This window comes from Balaenoptera musculus, chromosome 5, assembly GCF_009873245.2.
Source record: "Balaenoptera musculus isolate JJ_BM4_2016_0621 chromosome 5, mBalMus1.pri.v3, whole genome shotgun sequence".
NCBI lineage: Eukaryota > Metazoa > Chordata > Mammalia > Artiodactyla > Balaenopteridae > Balaenoptera > Balaenoptera musculus.
This window is the reverse complement of record NC_045789.1, coordinates 114,820,153-114,838,427: the sequence shown is the minus strand read 5'-3', so window position 1 is coordinate 114,838,427 and position 18,275 is coordinate 114,820,153. Positions and strand designations below refer to the sequence as shown.

At 35.7% G+C, this 18,275-nt stretch overlaps 1 protein-coding gene across 2 annotated transcripts in view; it reads left to right on the top strand.

The window, feature by feature from the left end:
• LOC118895758 (bifunctional heparan sulfate N-deacetylase/N-sulfotransferase 4) overlaps positions 1 to 18,275 on the top strand; it is a 235,915-nt gene that overhangs the window by 203,080 nt on the left and 14,560 nt on the right. For both annotated transcript variants that reach the window (XM_036853273.1, XM_036853272.1), the window contains exons 7-9: positions 1,403 to 1,499; positions 5,708 to 5,831; positions 14,685 to 14,859. In XM_036853273.1, the coding sequence (XP_036709168.1) occupies positions 1,403 to 1,499; positions 5,708 to 5,831; positions 14,685 to 14,859 (396 nt within the window). The remainder of the gene's footprint in view (positions 1 to 1,402; positions 1,500 to 5,707; positions 5,832 to 14,684; positions 14,860 to 18,275) is intronic.

The window sequence follows — 18,275 nt, the reverse complement described above, 5'->3', positions numbered from 1 at the left end:
CACTGTGATTCTCCTCTGGGACTTGACCAAAACTCTCTTTGGTGTCAATTTTATACCATAGATGCCATGGTACCATGGGTCTGGCAGGATGTATGGCCCAAGTGGGAGGGCTGCTTGGACCTCAGTCTTACCTCTTATAGGGCTCTTTCTTCTTCTGGGTTCCACTCAAAACTAGCAGGTTTCTGCATCATCCGGTCAGTGACTCAGAGCAATATTTCCTAGGGCAAAAAAAAAAAATGCTGCGTCCAAAACCCAAAGAAGCCCATCCAGCACTGTGCTTCTATCTTAGTAGTAGCAGTTGCAAAGTACAATAACACAGCCTATACCTTGGAGGGCATGTCCCAGCATGCTCCAGACCACTGGGCTTTGAAAAACCAGCAATGGTAATAAGCCCCTGACATGATATTAGAGAAGATATGGCTAAAAAACTGATTAAAGTACATAAATGTGAACCATAAATGATTATTCATCTTATGCTATTTTTAATATTTGAATAATAAATGTAAAATTATAATTGTTTTAATGGTCAACATATTTTTAGAAAGAATTCTATTTGTGAAAATGATTTTTGAATATAATTATTAATTTGATTACCAATATAATAAAACCAATTTGTCAGTCAATAGATATTTCAAAAATTGTATCACTTTCATTTAAGGGCTCTTTTAATTCTCAGAAGTGTCATGAATTGGATGATGAATCTGGTCACTGGAATGGAATGGAATGGAGACCAGCACAGGAGAACACTGAGATGGGGATAAAATTGGACAGATGGCTATGTTAGGTCTGGCATTTCCTCACCATATCTATACAACAGTGACACATATGCAATTTAAAATATTGGTCTACAGTTCAGGAGGGAAGTAGGGGCTAGAAATCATGATCTGCATGGTATCTGCTTGTGGGGTAGGGCCAAACTATGAGATTATCTGGATCAGCAGAGAATAGCACATAGTGTGAAAAGTAAAGGAAAAGTTGGCCAAGTCTGGAGTTGAAGGATGGTTTTCAAGCCACTCGGGAAAAAAAAATAAGAACGATTAGGGCAGAGCACAGAAAACTGAGAAACTATGTTCAAACCAGGTAGAGACAAGTTAAGGCTCAGGTATACAGAAGTAAAACATGAATTCAGAGACAGAGTGGAATCTCAGCAGTTAGAACCTAGCCAAGCCTCAGAAGGATGACCGGCAGGAGCGACTTGATGCTGAGTTCTAACCTTGAAGGAAAGGAAGGTGCCAGTTTAGAAGGAAACAATTTGGAAACCAAAGAACCAGAACCAGAACAAGGTCTAACTCCTAGTTCTAGGGTATCAGGCAAGAGGTTGATCCTGTCTTTTGAACAATTTTTATGGAACAGAGCTAGGCATTCATTACACAGTAAGATTCATTATTCTTCCTTCTTGCAGAATCCATGTGATGATAAAAGACACAAAGACATCTGGTCCAGAGAGAAAACTTGTGACCATTTACCAAAATTCCTTGTAATTGGGCCACAAAAAACAGGTAAGAACAGCCAACTGTGCTGTTTGCATTCTTTTTTTTTTTTTTTTTGTCATGAAACACATGGTCATATGGTATTTGATTGTTTGGCTTTGTGAAATATTTAGACACCCATGCAAGTTCATTATTTGAATTGTTCTTCATTCCTGTGGATCGTCTTTATGCCATGATCCTCAAAGAGACCCTAAAGTTGCTCATTTAATTAGACTTATGGGCTAAATTTTTATCTATCAATTTTAAAACTGTTCAACAGACATCACATTTTTGACAACTTGGAGCTTATATGTCACAGTTGTGATATCTGATTTTTAAGTTCTACTTTTTATGGCTTTGCCTAATTAACTCCTGAATTAAGTTATAACAAAGGGCTTTGGCTTGATTCAAATTATTTTACACTGCATATCAACCTTGAATTGATTTTTTTTCAGAACCACTGTCATTATTACCTTCAAATATTCTACCTGTGTGGTTTGTTTTCCAAATAATCATTATATATGAATATGGTTTGGACTTATTTTATGATACACCTATGGCTCATCAGGCATTTTTTTTCCCTTGATATTTTCTCCTGTGCTGAAGGACAAGTGTATAAGAATGTAATAAAAGAGAGTGAAAGTATTTCGCCAATGAAATGATACTTTCAATTAGAATATTTTATACTTTCTTCAGCATGCAACAGCTTTATATACTTTGCTTATGTCCTGATTAATTTAACTTTTTACTGAGTTGCTGTATTTTGAATTCACAACTTTGACTAGAAGCACTTTTTCATCAGTGAGTGCACAAACCATAACACAAGACAAACAGTCACAATAAATAAGACTGGCCTAGATGAAGATATTTATAATACAAGCATGTAGACCATTTTAAAGGTTGTGGGCAAAATTTCCAGACTATTAGATATTGGTTGTTGAAATCTTTTCCTCCTCCATAAATATAAATTGTATTACAATAGTAAGTTACATGTGCAGGGAGGGAAAAAAAGCAGCACATATTTTCAGATATAGCACTTTTGTTGTTGTTATTGTTTAAAATGTGCATTAATTTTCTACCAACTCCCTCACAGCAGTTCTAACACTGGAATGACTACTAAAGAAACAAAACATTCCTATGTTGTAAAATCATGCTAGACATTTAAAGTCATATCTTCTACCATTTGTCATTGAATATTACTACTTCTTAGATCTGCTAGAACACTACAGGTTAGTAAGAAAAAATCTAGTTTTCTTCTTTGCTGTTTGTATTTACAGACAATAACTTATACCTTTAGATTTTAATATTTGACCTACCAGTGTGGAAATGATAAAGCTTTTAGCTGGTTTTGGCCTTCCCAAGACAAGCAAACAAGTTAAAGAAATTGGATGATAATATTTTATATGCTATGAAAATGATTGTGATAATTCTTAAAATCCATTCAATCGTAGAAGTCTGAAGTCTTCATTTGTTCTCCTGTTGCTTCAGTTGGTAAAACTCCCACTGCTGTCAGAGGCTGTAAATTCCCTGGAGGATGGGCACAGATAAATGCTAAGAACCTGGTCTTTAATGCAAAGTTGTCTTTAAATAAATTAAACCTGACCCGTGCATCCCTTGCAATAAACATGAGATATAAAAGTGGTCCTCAAACCCCTATTTGCTCAGTTGTTCTGAGGTGAGAATGGAAAGATGAAATATCCCACCTCATTGCTGAATCCTGGAAAAAATTTCCATCAGCTAAAAGTGGGGCAGTGAATGGGGATAGACAGGGAGCGGGATAGGCCTGGGCTTAAGGCACTCAAAGTTGACACCGTAGTCCTACTAGAATCCTGTGGACACATGGGCATTCTTCATGATTCTGGGTCAAATTTTGATATTACTAGGGTAGGAGAGGATTTCCAAAAGGGTTAAATTTAGCACAATAATTCTGAAAGCACAATTCATTGGCCTTAAATCTTCTAGAAGATCAGATTTCCCATTGTCAATATTGATTTCTCACAATTTGACTGACTTACCCTGGTACATTTACTCTGGTAAAACTGAAAAGAAGTTGATTATATATAAAATAGAACAAAGTTTCTCTTAGAGCATTACAACGTGTGAGAAACTTCCTCTACAAAATATTTATATCAAAGACAGTGGATAAAAATGCATGTCAAGGATAGATGAAAGCACAGGCAATAATAAAGTAAATACACATTTTGAGGCCATGGACCCAGATTTTATGGCTGATCATATGAACATCAGGCCATGTGTCTACTGTCCCTGGTTGAAATTGCTTTCTCCTTCCTTCCTCTCAGAGGCCTCCCGACATCCCTCCTGCTCCTGGCAGCGTGAAGGTGTATGGCTCAGAGCATAAAGGCTTTGACTTTCTGTAGCCCAGGGGAGCTCTGGGTGCAATTCTGTGACCATCAGGGTGGCTAAACATGTACATGCTACCAAATGAGGTTATAGAGTATTCATTTTAAAATATTCAGCAATAATTCAAAAATGTCCCTGTATCTTTACCCTGGAACCATCCAATCTCAACATCTCAGGGATGTTAACCTATTAATATTTCAGCTCTTGTGTGTCTCAAAAAATCTCCCTCTCTGTCTCTCTCTGTCTCTGTCTTTCTCTGTCTCTCTCTCACACACAAACACAAGCTTCTTTCTCATCATCAATTAAATATTTTTATGTAGGCCCCATTCTAAAAAGTATGTAGAAAGAAACCTTCTGGATTCCCTGTTCCCTTCCAGCTGCTATTCTATACTACTCCATCTCTAATTGATTTCCTCTCCCTGGAAGATTTTTGTTCCTCCTCTCACATTTTCTCCTTTTTGAACTCCTTTTATTTTCAGGAGAAAATCAGATCAGTTCTTCAAGACTGCTATTGCCCCCCATAACTTTCATGTCTAAATTTTTCAGTGTGTTTGAGATAGTTCTTCTGTACTTTGGGCCTCTAATTCAGTTCTTAACCAGTTCTGACTCCTTTAATATTTTTTGTTACTTTTATATAATTTGATTCCATATTTGTTCATTTTAAATATGTTTTTCAATTAGTAATTAAATCTCCTTAAGGGCATTTATTAATTTTTGTCCTCACATTTCACTAGGAGCCACCCATTCTGGATTTCTTAGGTCCCCCGAGATCTGTTGTTACTTTCCTTTATATACACAATTCTCTGACGATCTTCTCTGCTTCCAGATCCCCAGCTACTATCATTTTTGTTGTGCCAGCCCTCTTGCGTAGTTCATTCCAAGCTCTCCTAGGGCTGGGAAATCCAACAGAATCTCCTGGGTGCAACACGTTACAAAAGAAATAACCTTTTCCATAAGGGAAGTTTTGATTTATGAGAGCCAGTCCCTTCATGATCCTTCCTGCTGTGGTCCCCAGTTTCTGGCCTGACTCAGGTTTAGAGGTGACATTTGTGCCTTCTGTGATATGTACACTCAGTGGGTTCTATCAGCCAGTCTGTTTAGCCTAGTGTCTCAGCTATCAGACTTGATTGTCCCATCTTGTCAGGGTAGAACATTCAACTGGCCATCTTCCAGAATCCTGCACTCCTCTTTCAGCCTTACTGGAAACACGTTTTTAAGGTACAACCTTAAAAAATGCTTCCTCCTGGAAGTCTTCACTGACTTCCCAAGTATAAATCACCCATTTTCTCAGGTATTAGAAAAACACTCTGCTCTTATCATGGGACCTCCCTCACTACGCTGCAATTACCTGTTTACTTGACTCAAGTCCACAGATACACTTTAAGTCTATCGAGGCCAGCAAATGTATTTTTCTTATCAAGATTTATCATCAATCATTACTACAGCAACTTGTACAGAGTTGCACAGGTCAACATCTTTTGAATAGTTTGATTTAATTTAATTGATCTGAATATAATATTAATTAAGGTTCAGGTATTGTGCTCGATGTCTTTGATACTTTTGCCACTCATCCGACTCCAGGAGGGAAATTGAACCACCTGATTTCTGAAGTTCTCCCCTAGCTGTATCATCTACCAGTCTGCTTGACTTTGACTATGTCCTCATATTAAATGAAGTGTTTAGGTCAATAGAATCATGAAGACTAATATAAGAACACATCATTGCCACATGAAATGCACTCAACTGATTTTTAGGAAATCATTTTGATACTGGAATGATTTGGTCTTTTGCATATTATTTTCTGAGCAAAAATTTTGTTACAATATATGTCTCTTCTTTTATTGCTGTATAACCTGTTGCCTCCTGTTTTGTAATAGGAACAACAGCACTTTATTTATTTCTTCTTATGCACCCTTCCATCATCAGCAATCTCCCCAGCCCCAAAACATTTGAAGAAGTCCAATTCTTTAATGGCAACAACTACCACAAGGGAATTGACTGGTAAGAAAAATAACAAAAAGTAAAGTCCATTATTAACACATGCTCCTTCACAGCTGAGCAATTATAGATGTATGCATGGCATCTACATAATTACAGAATAAATGTATGGTCAATTCTACCATAGTGAATTAGAAATTAATTTATAATGATATATTTAATCAGTGTTGCCTATAATTTGATTTGGACAGTCCAATAATGATAATATTTTTCTGGTAAATTAGTATGATTGAATAAAGAGGATTATGGAATATTTTCCATCAGCATTATTCATAAGGATATTTAAAATTCTCCTTAAGCATATTATTATTTTACTGTGCCTAGAATTTTTTTTAACTAAATACATAATTTGTCTTCACAATGACTCTTGAGAAAACAAATAAATCAGTAGGTTGTTTTATTTTATACTCCGTGACATGTATCTTCATTAATCACATAGACTGTAAATGTTGTGTTATAATATAAGCTGATATTTGTCATGCCAATAACAGAACGTTTCCAAAATCATATTAATGCTAGTCACACATGTGCATAAGAGGAAAATTACTTTGTATTTGATAAGTTATGAAAATGTCAAAATCACAATATTTTTCCTAAACTGAAATAGAATAAACCTGGTACTGCAGCTGATGTTCACTCTGGGGATTTTTTCTAGCTCTATCCCAATTTTCTAAGGAAAATATGGCCCTGATTTCCAAACCCCTCTGAGGAAATTTCCCCTCAATGCATACCTCTGTAGCATGTGACCTTATGTCAACATTACACGTGAATATGTCCTCATGAAAGGCTCATTCTTTTAAGATGCAGCTAGGAGGAGAGTGGGGCAGGGGCGATGCCAGTGAACAGATTTGACTTCCCATCGTGAGTAGAGCTGTGTCCACTCTGCACCTAGGAGATCACTATTCTACCTTACTTTAAAAAGACTAAATGAATTTTGAAATTGCATGCAAGTTACTGAAAGCAGAGCAGCAATTTTATCTGTGAGCTCAAATGGAACACAAATTGTTAAGCAGGAATATATATGAGACTTTTCACCACTTCACATTTGGGAAATATAATAACAAATGTCAAAGACGAGAATAAGTGTCTTATGTGAATTCTTAATTGCTCTTATTATTTATTTCTAGAACATTTGAGGGTTAGAGAAGTGATGAGCTCTAAAGAGGGTTACACACATAATTAACGCCTCTCACTGAATTAACCTCTGAACATATTGATTCCATAATCTACACACAGAGGAATGTTTCCACAGCAGATGGAAGAGTGAACCTGCCGAGGCACCACAGGATCAACTGGCAGGAAATATCTCTTTAATTACTCTGGATAGACTATAATGTGTTCACATTGCTACACATACTACAAATCATGCAGAAGTTAAAAAGGAGGAAAGCTACTATGCCATAATCTGTTTAGTATTTTATAGCTATTCTGACATTTTCCTCTTTTGTGCACTTTAATCTCAATTTAAGAATTTTGCATTCAAGTTTGCAAACATAAATTTTCTATTTTTTTTTTTTTGAGAGAACACATTTTATTCTCAGGAATTTTAAACATATCATAAAAGTTTAATATATACAAATCAAGATAAGAATAATTCCTTAATTACATCTAGTATGGATGACACAGGGAAGAATATATTTTGAGAGACCAACTGTGAAAGGAAAATGTTATATAAATTTTCCACAAAGGTGTAAATAGTTTAGCAGTGTATCCTGTGAGGTACTTGAAAAATTCTTTTTTTTTTTTCAAGTTAGAAATAATTTATTTTGTTTAGTTTCCCTATTTAAAAAAAAATTTATACAATTTTTAAAGGTTACTTTCCTTTTATGGTTATTACGAAATATTGACTATATTCCCCGTGTTGTACAATACATCCTTGATCCTATCTTACACACAATAGTTTGTACCTCCCACTTTCCCACCCCTATATTGCCCCTCTCCCCCCGCCACTAGTAACCACTAGTTTCTTCTCCATATCTGTAAGTCTGCTTCTTTTTTGTTATATTCATTAGTTTGTTGTATTTTTTAGATTCCACATGTAAGTGTATCAAACAGTATTTGTCCTTTCCTGACTTATTTCACTTAGCATAATGCCCTCCAGGTCCATCTATGTTGCTGCAAATGGCAAACCTTTGTTCTTTTTTATGGCTGAATAGTATTACATTGCATATTCATACCACATCTTCTTTATCCATTCATCTGTTGATGGACATATAGGTTGCTTTCATATCTTGGCAATTGTAAATAATGTGCCATGGACATTGGGGTGCATGTAACTTTTTGAATTAGTGCTTTTGGTTATTTTCAGTATATACCCTGGAGTTGAATTGCTGGGTCATATGGTAGTTTTGAGGAACTTCCATACTGTTTTCCACAGTGGCTGCACCAATTTAAATTCCCACCAACAGTGTACAAGGGTTCCCTTTTCTCTACATCCTCACGGACACTTGTTATTTGTGTTCTTTTTGATGATAGCCATTCTGACAGGTGTGAGGTGATATCTCATTGTGGTTTTGATATGCATTTCCCTGATGATAAGCAATGTTGAGCATCTTTTCATGTGACTGTTGGCCATCTGCATTTCCTCTTTGGAAAAATGTCTGTTCAGTTCTTCTGCCCATTTTAATGCTTATGTAATTGCTTAAAACATTGTCCTCAAATAAGAAGTTTTTTTTTAACATCTTTATTGGAGTATAATTGTTTTACAATGTGGTGTTAGTTGCTGCTGTATAACATAGTGAATCAGCTATATGTATACATATATCCCCACATCCCCTCCCTCTTCTGTCTCCCTCCCAACCTCCCTATCCCACCCCTCTAGGTGGTCACAAAGCACTGAGCTGATCTCCCTGTGCTATGCAGCTGCTTCTCACTAGCTATTTTACCTTTGGTAGTGTATATATGTCCATGCCACTCTTTCATTTCATCCCAGCTTCCCCTTCCCCCTTCCCTTGTCCTCAAGTCCATTCTCCACATCTGCATCTTTATTCCTGTCCTGCCCCTAGGTTCTTCAGAACAATATATATATTTTTTTAGATTCCATATATATGTGTTAGCATACGGTATTTGTTTTTCTCTTTCTGACTTACTTCACTCTGTATGACACACTCTAGGTCCAACCAACTCACTACAAATAACTCAATTTTGTTTCCTTTTATGGCTGAATAATATTCCATAGCATACATGTGCCACATCTTCTTTATCCATTCATTTGTCAATGGATACTTAGGTTGCTTCCATGTCCTGGCTATTGTAAATAAAGCTACAATGAACATTGTGGTACATGATTCTTTTTGAATTATGGTTTTCTCAGGGTATATGCCCAGTAGTGGGATTGCTGGGTCATATGGTAGTTCTACTTTTAGTTTTTTAAGGAACCTCCATACTGTTTTCCATAATGGTTGTATCAATTTACATTCCCACCAATAGTGCAAAGGGTTCCCTTTTCACCACACCCTTTCCAGCGTTTATTGTTTCTAGATTTTTTGATGATGGCTGTTCTGACCAGTGTGAGGTAATACCTCATTGTAGTTTCGGTTTGCATTTTTCTAATAATTAGTGATGTTGAGCATCTTTTCATGTGCCTCCTGGCCATCTGTATATCTTCCTTGGTGAAATGTCTATTTAGGTCTTCCACCCATTTTTTAACTGGATGGTTTGTTATTTTGATATTGAGCTCCATGAGCTTTTTGTATATTTTGGAGATTAATCCTTTGTCTGTTGGTTCATTTGCAAATATTTTCTGCCATTCTGAGGGTTGTCTTTTTGTCTTGTTTATGGTTTCCTTTGCTGTGCAAAAGCTTTTAGGTCCCATTTGTTTATTTTTGTTTTTATTTCTGTTACTCTAGGAGGTGGGTAAAAAAAGATCTTGCTGTGGTTTATGTCAAAGGGTCATTTTCCTATGTTATCCTCTAAGGGTTTTATAGTGTCTGGTCTTACCTCTAAGTCTTTAATCCATTTGGAATTTACTTTTGTGTATGGTATTAAGGAGTGTTCTAAATTCATTCTTTTACGTGTAGCTGTCCAGTTTTCCCAGCACCAGTTATTGAACAGGCTGTCCTTTCTCCATTGTATGTTCTTCCCTCCTTTGTCGTAAATTAGGTGCCCATACGTGGGTGGGTTTATCTCTGGGCATTCCATCTTGTACCATTGATCTATATTTCAGTTTTTGCGCCAGTACCATAGTGTCTTGATTACTGTAGCTTTGTGGTATAGTTTGAAGTCGGGTAGCCTGATTCCTCCAACTCCATTTTTCTTTCTCAAGATTGCTTTGGCTATTCGGGGTCTTTTGTGTTTCCATACAAATTGTGAAATTTTTTGTTCTAATTCTGTGAAGAATGCCATTGGTAGTTTGATAGGGATTTCATTGAATATGTAGATTGCTTTCTGTAGTATAGTCATTTTCACAATATAGATTCTTCCAATACAAGAACATGGTATATTTTTCCATCTGTTTGTATCATCTTTAATTTCTTTCATCAGTGTCATAGTTTTCTGCATACAGGTCTTTTGTCTCCTTAGGTAGGTTTATTCCTAGGTATTTTATTCTTTTTGTTGCAATGGTAAATGGGAGTGTGTCCTTAATTTCTCTTTCAGATTTTTCATCATTAGTGTAGGAATGCAAGAGATTTCTGTGCATTAATTTTGTATCCTGCTACTTTACCAAATTCATGGATTAGCTCTAGTAGTTTTCTGATAGCATCTTTAGGATTCTGTATACATAGTATCATGTCATCTGCAAATAGTGACAGTTTTACTGCTTCTTTCCTGATTTGGATTCCATTAATTTCTTTTTCTTCTCTGATTGCTGTGGCTAAAACTTCCAAAACTATGTTGAATAATAGTGGTGAGAGTGGGCAACATTGTCTTCTTCCTGATCTTAGTGGAAATGGTTTCAATTTTTCACGATTGAGAACGATGTTGGCTGTGGGTTTGTCATATATGACCTTGATTATGTTGAGGTAAGGTCCCTCTATGCCTACTTTCTGGAGAGTTTTTTATCATAAATAGGTGTTGAATTTTGTCAAAAGCTTTTTCTGGATCTATTGAGATGGTCATATGTTTTTTCTCCTTCAATTTGTTAATATGGTGTATCACATTGATTGCTTTATGTATATTTGAAGAATCCTTCCATTACTGGGATAAACCCCACTTGATCATGGTGTATGATCCTTTTAATGTGCTGTTGGATTCTGTTTGCTAGTATTTTGTTGAGGATTTTTGCATCTATGTTCATCAGTGATATTGGCCTGTAGTTTTCTTTTTTTCTGATATCTTTGTCTGGTTTTGGTATCAGGGTGATGGTGGCCTTGTAGAATGAGTTTGGGAGTGCCTCCCTCTGCTATATTTTGGAAGAGTTTGAGAAAGATAGGTGTTAGCTCTTCTCTAAATGTTTGATAGAATTCTCCTGTGAAGCCATCTGGTCCTGGACTTTAGTCTGCTGGAAGATTTTTAATCACAGTTTCAATTTCAGCGCTTGTGATTGGTCTGTTTATATTATCTATTTCTTCCTGGTTCAGTTTCGGAAGGTTGTGCTTTTCTAAGAATTTGTCCATTTCTTCGTGGTTGTCCATTTTATTGGCATATAGTTGCTTGTAGTAATGTCTCATGATCCTTTGTATTTCTGGAGTGTCAGTTACTTCTCCTTTTTCATTTCTAATTCTATTGATTAGAGTCTTCTCCATTTTTTTCTTGATGAGTCTGGCTAATGGTTTATCAATTTTGTTTATCTTCTCAAAGACCCAGCTTTTAGTTTTATTGATCTTTGCTATCATTTCCTTCATTTCTTTTTCATTTATTTCTGATCTGATATTTATGCTTTCTTTCCTTCTGCTGACTTTGGGGTTTTTTTGTTCTTCTTTCTCTAATTGCTTTAGATGTAAGGTTAGGTTGTTTATTTGAGATGTTTCTTGTTTCCTGAAACGGATTGTACTGCTATAAACTTCCCTCTTAGAACTGCTTTTGCTGCATCCCATAGGTTTTGGGTCATTGTGTTTTCATTTTCATTTGTTTCTAGGTATTTTTTTGATTTCCTCTTTGATTTCTTCAGTGATCTCTTAGCTATTTCGTAGTGTATTGTTTAGCCTCCATGTGTTTGTATTTCGTACAGATTTTTTTCCTGTAATTGACATCTAGTCTCATAGCGTTGTGGTCAGAAAAGATACTTGATACAATTTCAATTTTCTTAAATTTACCAAGGCTTGATTTATGACCCAAGATATGATCTATCCTGGAGAATGTTCTATGTACACTTGTGAAGAAAGTGTTTTTGGATGGAATGTCCTATAAATATGAATTAAGTCCATCTTGTTTAATGTATCATTTAAAAGCTTGTGTTTCCTCATTTATTTTCATTTGGGATGATATGTCCTCTGGTGAAAGTGAGGTGTTAAAAGTCCCCTACATTTATTGTGTTACTGTTGATTTCCCCTTTTATGGATGTTGGCATTTGCCTTATGTATTGAGGTGCTCCTATGTTGGGTGCATAAATATTTACAATTATTATATCTTTTTCTTAGATTGATCTCTTGATCATTATGTAATGTCCTTCTTTGTCTCTTGTAATAGTTTTTATTTTAATGTCTATTTTGTCTGATATGAGAATTGCTACTCCAGCTTTCTTTTGATTTCCATTTGCATGGAATATCCTTTTCCATCCCCTCACTTTCTGTCTGTATGTGTCCCTAGATCTGAAGTGGGTCTCCTGTAGACAGCATATATACCGGTCTGGTTTTTGTATCCATTTCGCCAGTCTGTGTCTTTTGGTTGGAGCACTTAATCCATTTACTTTTAAGGTAGTTATTGATATGTATGTTCCTATTACCATTTTCTTAATTGTTTTGCGTTTGTTATTGTAGGTCTTTTCCTTCTCTTGTGTTTCCTACCTAGAGAAGTTCCTTTAGCATTTGTTGTAAAGCTGTTTTGGTGGTGCTGAATTCTCTTAGCTTTTGCTTGTCTGTAAAGGTTTTAATTTCTCCATCAAGTCTGAATGAGATCCTTGCTGGGTAGAGTAATCTTGATTGTAGGTTTTTCCGTTTCATCTCTTTAAATATGTCCTGCCACTCCCTTCTGGCTTGCAGAGTTTCTGCTGAAAGATCAGCTCTTAACCTTATGGGGATTTCTTTTTATGTTATTTGTTTTGTTATTGTTATTGTTATTTGTTTATGTTATTGTTATTTGGAAAAGCCGCTTTTCCCTGTGGCTTTTAATATTTTTTCTTTGCATTTAATTTTTGATAGTTTGCTTAATATGTGTCTTGGTGTGTTTCTCCTTGGATTTATCCTGTATGGGACTCTCTGCGCTTCCTGGACTTGATTGACTATTTCCTTTCCCATATTAGGGAAGTTTTCAACTATAATGTCTTCATATTTTTCCTCAGTCCCTTTTTTTTTCTCTTCTTCTTCTGGGACCCCTATAATTCGAATGTTGGTGCATTTAATGTTGTTCCAGAAGTCTCTAAGACTGTCCTCAATTCTTTTCATTCTTTTTTCTTTATTCTGCTCTGAGGTAGTTATTTCCACTATTTTATCTTCCAGGTCACTTATACATTCTTCTGCCTCAGTTATTCTGCTATTGATTCCTTCTAGAGAATTTTTAATTTCGTTTATTGTGTTGTTCATCATTTTTTGCTTGCTCTTTAGTTCTTGTAGGTCCTTGTTAAACGTTTCTTGTATTTTTTCCATTCTATTTCCAAGATTTTGGATCATCATTACTATCATTACTCTGAATTCTTTTTCAGGTAGACTGCCTATTTCCTCTTCATTTGTTTGGCCTGGTGGGTTTTTACCTTGCTCCTTCATCTGCTGTGTGTTTCTGTGTCTTCTCATTTTGCTTAACTATCTGTGTTTGGGGTCTCCTTTTTGCAGGCTGCATGTTCGTAGTTCCTGTTGGTTTTGGTGTCTGCCCCCAGTTGGTAAGGTTGGTTCAGTGGTTTGTGTAGGCTTCCTGATGGAGGTGACTAGTGCCTGTGTTCTGGTGGATGAGGCTGGATCTTGTCTTTCTAGTGGGGAGGACCACGTCCAGTGATGTGTTTTCAGATGCACCTGGTGTGTCTGTGACCTTATTATGATTTTAGGCAGCTTCTCTGCTAATGGGTGGCGTTGTGTTCCTGTCTTGCTAGTTGTTTGGCATAGGGTGTCCAGCTCTGGAGCTTGCTGGTCATTGAGTGGAGCTGGGTCTTAGGGTTGAAATGGAGATCTCTGGGAAAGCTTTCGCCATTTGATATTATGTGGGGCCGGGAGGTCTCTGGTTGACCAATGTCCTGAACTCGGCTCTCCCACCTCAGTGGCTCAGTCCTGACACTCGGTCGGAGCACCAAGACCCTGTCAGCCACATGGCTGCTAGTGTTGGAGGGTCTCCTGCAGAGGCAGGGGTGGCTGTGGCTCACTGTGGGGACAAGGACACTGGCAACAAAAGTTCTGGGAAGTACTCCTTGGTATGAGCCCTCCCGGAGTCTGAAAAATTCTTAACTAATTAATGATATGAATTAATTTAAAATATTTACTAGGCAATATGGTGTAATTTGCTGTTTGCCAAGGGTAAACCTAATTTTTCTGGTTTTTGTTTTCAGTAGCACAGAACATCAACCCAAATCTAAAGGATTTTCCCTCTGTTCTTTAACAACCTACCTATTTCATCTCAGTCTTTCCCTGCCCTAACTAGTCCATTAGAACAATATTACCTGGGATTGTTTTTACATTCGAAGTGTATAGAATAGTATCTATTTTGATTATTATAACACCAATAATTAGAAATTGATATAAATGGATGTAAAAATATTTAAATTATTTCTTATCCATAGTATGGCAGGAAATCAATTAGACCTCAAATTAATTAATTGTCTTTCTCTGCCTTCAGGTATATGGAATTTTTCCCTACTCCATCCAACATTACAAGTGACTTTCTATTTGAAAAGAGTGCTAATTACTTCCATTCAGAAGAAGCTCCCAAACGAGCTGCATCTCTGGTCCCCAAAGCCAAGATCATCACCATCCTCATTGACCCCTCAGACAGGGCATACTCTTGGTATCAGGTATGAAGCAGTGAAAAATACCGTTAAAAGCATTTGGTCATAGCTTGAATGTAAGCAATGATGAATTACCAAAGTAAAGTCCAGATGTATTGAACAGTCAAATGTTAAAAGAGCGAAACAAAAAAAAAAAAATTATGAGAAATAAGAACTATTGATAAGACCTAATTGATATCAATTTGGGCAAGGAGTTTCAAGCATAACATAACAGAAGAAAATCACACATCAAAGAATTAATAGATTGAACCATATAAACATGTAAAATGTTGGTAAGTAACAATTAACAAAATTAAAATAACTATCTAAGTAGAGCTTCTTTAGCAATACATGTTAAATGGCTTAGTTCCCTTAATTTGTAAAAAAAAAGTTCCTGCAAATTGGTAAAAGTAACTAACTACTAAATAAATATTTGAGTAAAAAAATGAGCAGACAAGCAAAAGGCATAGATAAACAATTTACATACACACACACAAATCCAACCACACAATAATTTACATGAAAAATGATCAACCTAATTAGGGATCAACAAAATATAAATCAAAATGGTACTTTTAAAAATATCATCTTGGCAAAAATTGTCACGCTTATTCTCTCTGTTGACAAGGGTGTGATGATAAAGGTGCTCGAACTTTCCAATAGAAGGGTATATATGGAGATATTTTCTGAAAACTAACTTGATGACAGTTATCAAAAGGTTTGTAAAGGTACTTTTGTGCTGTGATTCCTCTTCTGGAATCGATTATAAGGAAACCTCAAAAGGATTAAAAATATGTATCCCTTTTTTATTCATCGAGGTACTAATCATAATAATAATAACAAAAGGAAAAGTAAATATCCTACAATATAGAATTGTGTCACACCGAAATGGAGTATTCTTCAGCATTTCATGATGGTTTTAATCCATAGAATGATAATTAAAACATAGTGTTCATTCTAATGTGTGGATAGATATTAATCAAATAAGCAAAAAGGTATATAATTAGAAATTTTGAATGCTCTGTGAGGAAGTATGGGAGGTGCTATGAGAGCACTCTCTAGAGAAATCAACTTTAGACTTAAAACTGACAGACGAGTAGGTTTAACTGAGTGAGGATAGAGGGAGAGTGGGGCAGAGGGAAAGTATGTGTAGTCCCCTGGGTGCAAAGAACCACAGCACAGCTAAAGAACTAAAAAAAAGGTTCATGTGGTTAGAGAGCAAAACCCGAGGTGGAGACCTATGGGAGATGAGTCTGAGAGGCACATGGGGGCTAGAAGCCAAGAGGGAGAACCAAGTGGCCACCATTCCTTGAGCCATCGAAAGCCTTTTTAAAATGTTAAACCAGCATTAGTTTAACATTAGTTTAGTTAGTGTGTAACTACCAGAATTCCTTTTAGAAAACATGATACTATCTGCTATTTGAAGAATGGATTGGAGTGGAAGAAGTGACCACTCAGAGAAGTCAAGTAGAGGCTATTGCAATAGTCCTGCTGTGAAATGGCAGTAGCAAGGACAAAGATAGTAAGTAGAAACGGGGTGAAGGATAAAGTATCAAGAAATCTTTAAGGATTAAAATCAACAGAACCTGGTCAGAAAACAGTGTCAAAGATAAATCAAATTTCCAGTCTGGGCAACCGGATGATAACCATATATTCCCGTGAAAAAGAAGCACTGAAGAAGGATACAGGTGTTGTGCGGGGGTGGGGGAAGGCTAAAGATGTAATTTGCAATTAAAAAAAGTAATTTAAAATCAGTAACAAATATTTACTAAATCATTAAATGGCAAGATCTAATGATGGGGCTAATACTACTGTAATTTTGAAATAGCGGTGAGTATAAACATTTGATATATCTGAAAGACCTGTAATGTGATAAAAAAGAACTGATTTTTATTGGTGATAAAATCACAAGTACAGTACATATCAAATTTTATTTAGAAGTTACTAAAAATAAAGAGACTTTTTTTGAAGATTCATGCTCATAGATCCTCTGAATTCTATCAGCGGGAGTTATTAAGACCCCCTGCATTGAAACTTAAGGGATAGAAAAGGGTTTACATGTACTTGCTGGTAAGTTTGAAGGTCTGGGATAGAGAAATTAAAGTGACTATGATGGTCTCTTTTTCCTTTAAAAAGCTGAGAACAAGTTAATCTAATGAAAAGAGGGGGAAATTTTGGGAGGCAGTAGTTTAAGGACAGAAAAAAGGGGGTATGAAATCTTGCTACAGGGGTGAGGTAAAGTTGACCAGAGAAATGTAAAATTGCCCACTGCAATGAAAGCCTAATTAAAGCTGATGACCTTGAATTTAAGGTGGTAATAATCTATATGTACTAAAATCCCAGTGATATGAGTGCATACATAAATTAATGCCAAAATAAAGTAGATTAAAAGAAAAAATTTAATAGCATTGTAAAATAACAAGTAATTTTTCTTTTTCCTTTATTCTTTTTCTTGACTTTTCAAAATTTCTTCAATAAACATATATCGCTAAGAACAAATAATGATGGACAGAAAAACGTGATACTGCAAACTGAGATTGCAAGTGGTTAGGAATTCAAGTGGAACACTTGTTTTGGGAGCAAAATCCAGAAATTATTGTTAGAATCCATGAGTCAATGACTCCCTAATATACAAAAATGTGTCTTTCTCACTTTAACAAAATTCACATTGCAAAGCAAGATAAACTTATTTTTTTCAATCGTGCCAAAAATATTGAGATGTTAAGCCTTAATGAAACATTTTGAATGTGAACACTTGGGGAAAAATGTTGCACATTTTCCTGGCAGAAAAAATGGTCACTGCTTAGAGCAGATTTATATGAATCTTTTTTTTTCCCACATGGATTCAACAATTTTTTTTAAAAAAGAGAGAATCTATGCCTGCTTCTTCAAGTAAATTCTTTGAACATACACATTTGAAATGAATAAATTTTTCTGATAATACTTTTTATTGCTATATTGCTAAGAGTAGGGTCCCCAGCCTGCTGTACATTTCAAAATAATGGAACCTATTACTTAGGTTACATTATTACCCAGTCCTGTCTATTCAGTAAGTACCATAAATTTGAAGCTCAGCAGGTATAATTCAGAAACTCCTACAAATGTCACCTGCCACTGTAATTTCTACCCCACATTTTTATAATGGGCCTCACAGAGGACCTATAGTGCTATTTTTTCCAGTTCTGTGTGACTTCTGGTCATATTTTTACGCTAATCTTTTTAGTTGTATAAGTATAAAAATAAGTTGGTGCTAAACTGGTATAAGTCAATATAGAGCAGATTAAGTACAATTCCATATTATCACTGTGCAAAGTAGAAACGTTCACATTACTGTATTAACATGCACATAGTATGTTTATATTTCTTTACCCAAGTTACCCTGTTTCTACACCTTGTATTAATTAAATGTACTATGTAGTCTCTATGTATGTAGCATAATGCAT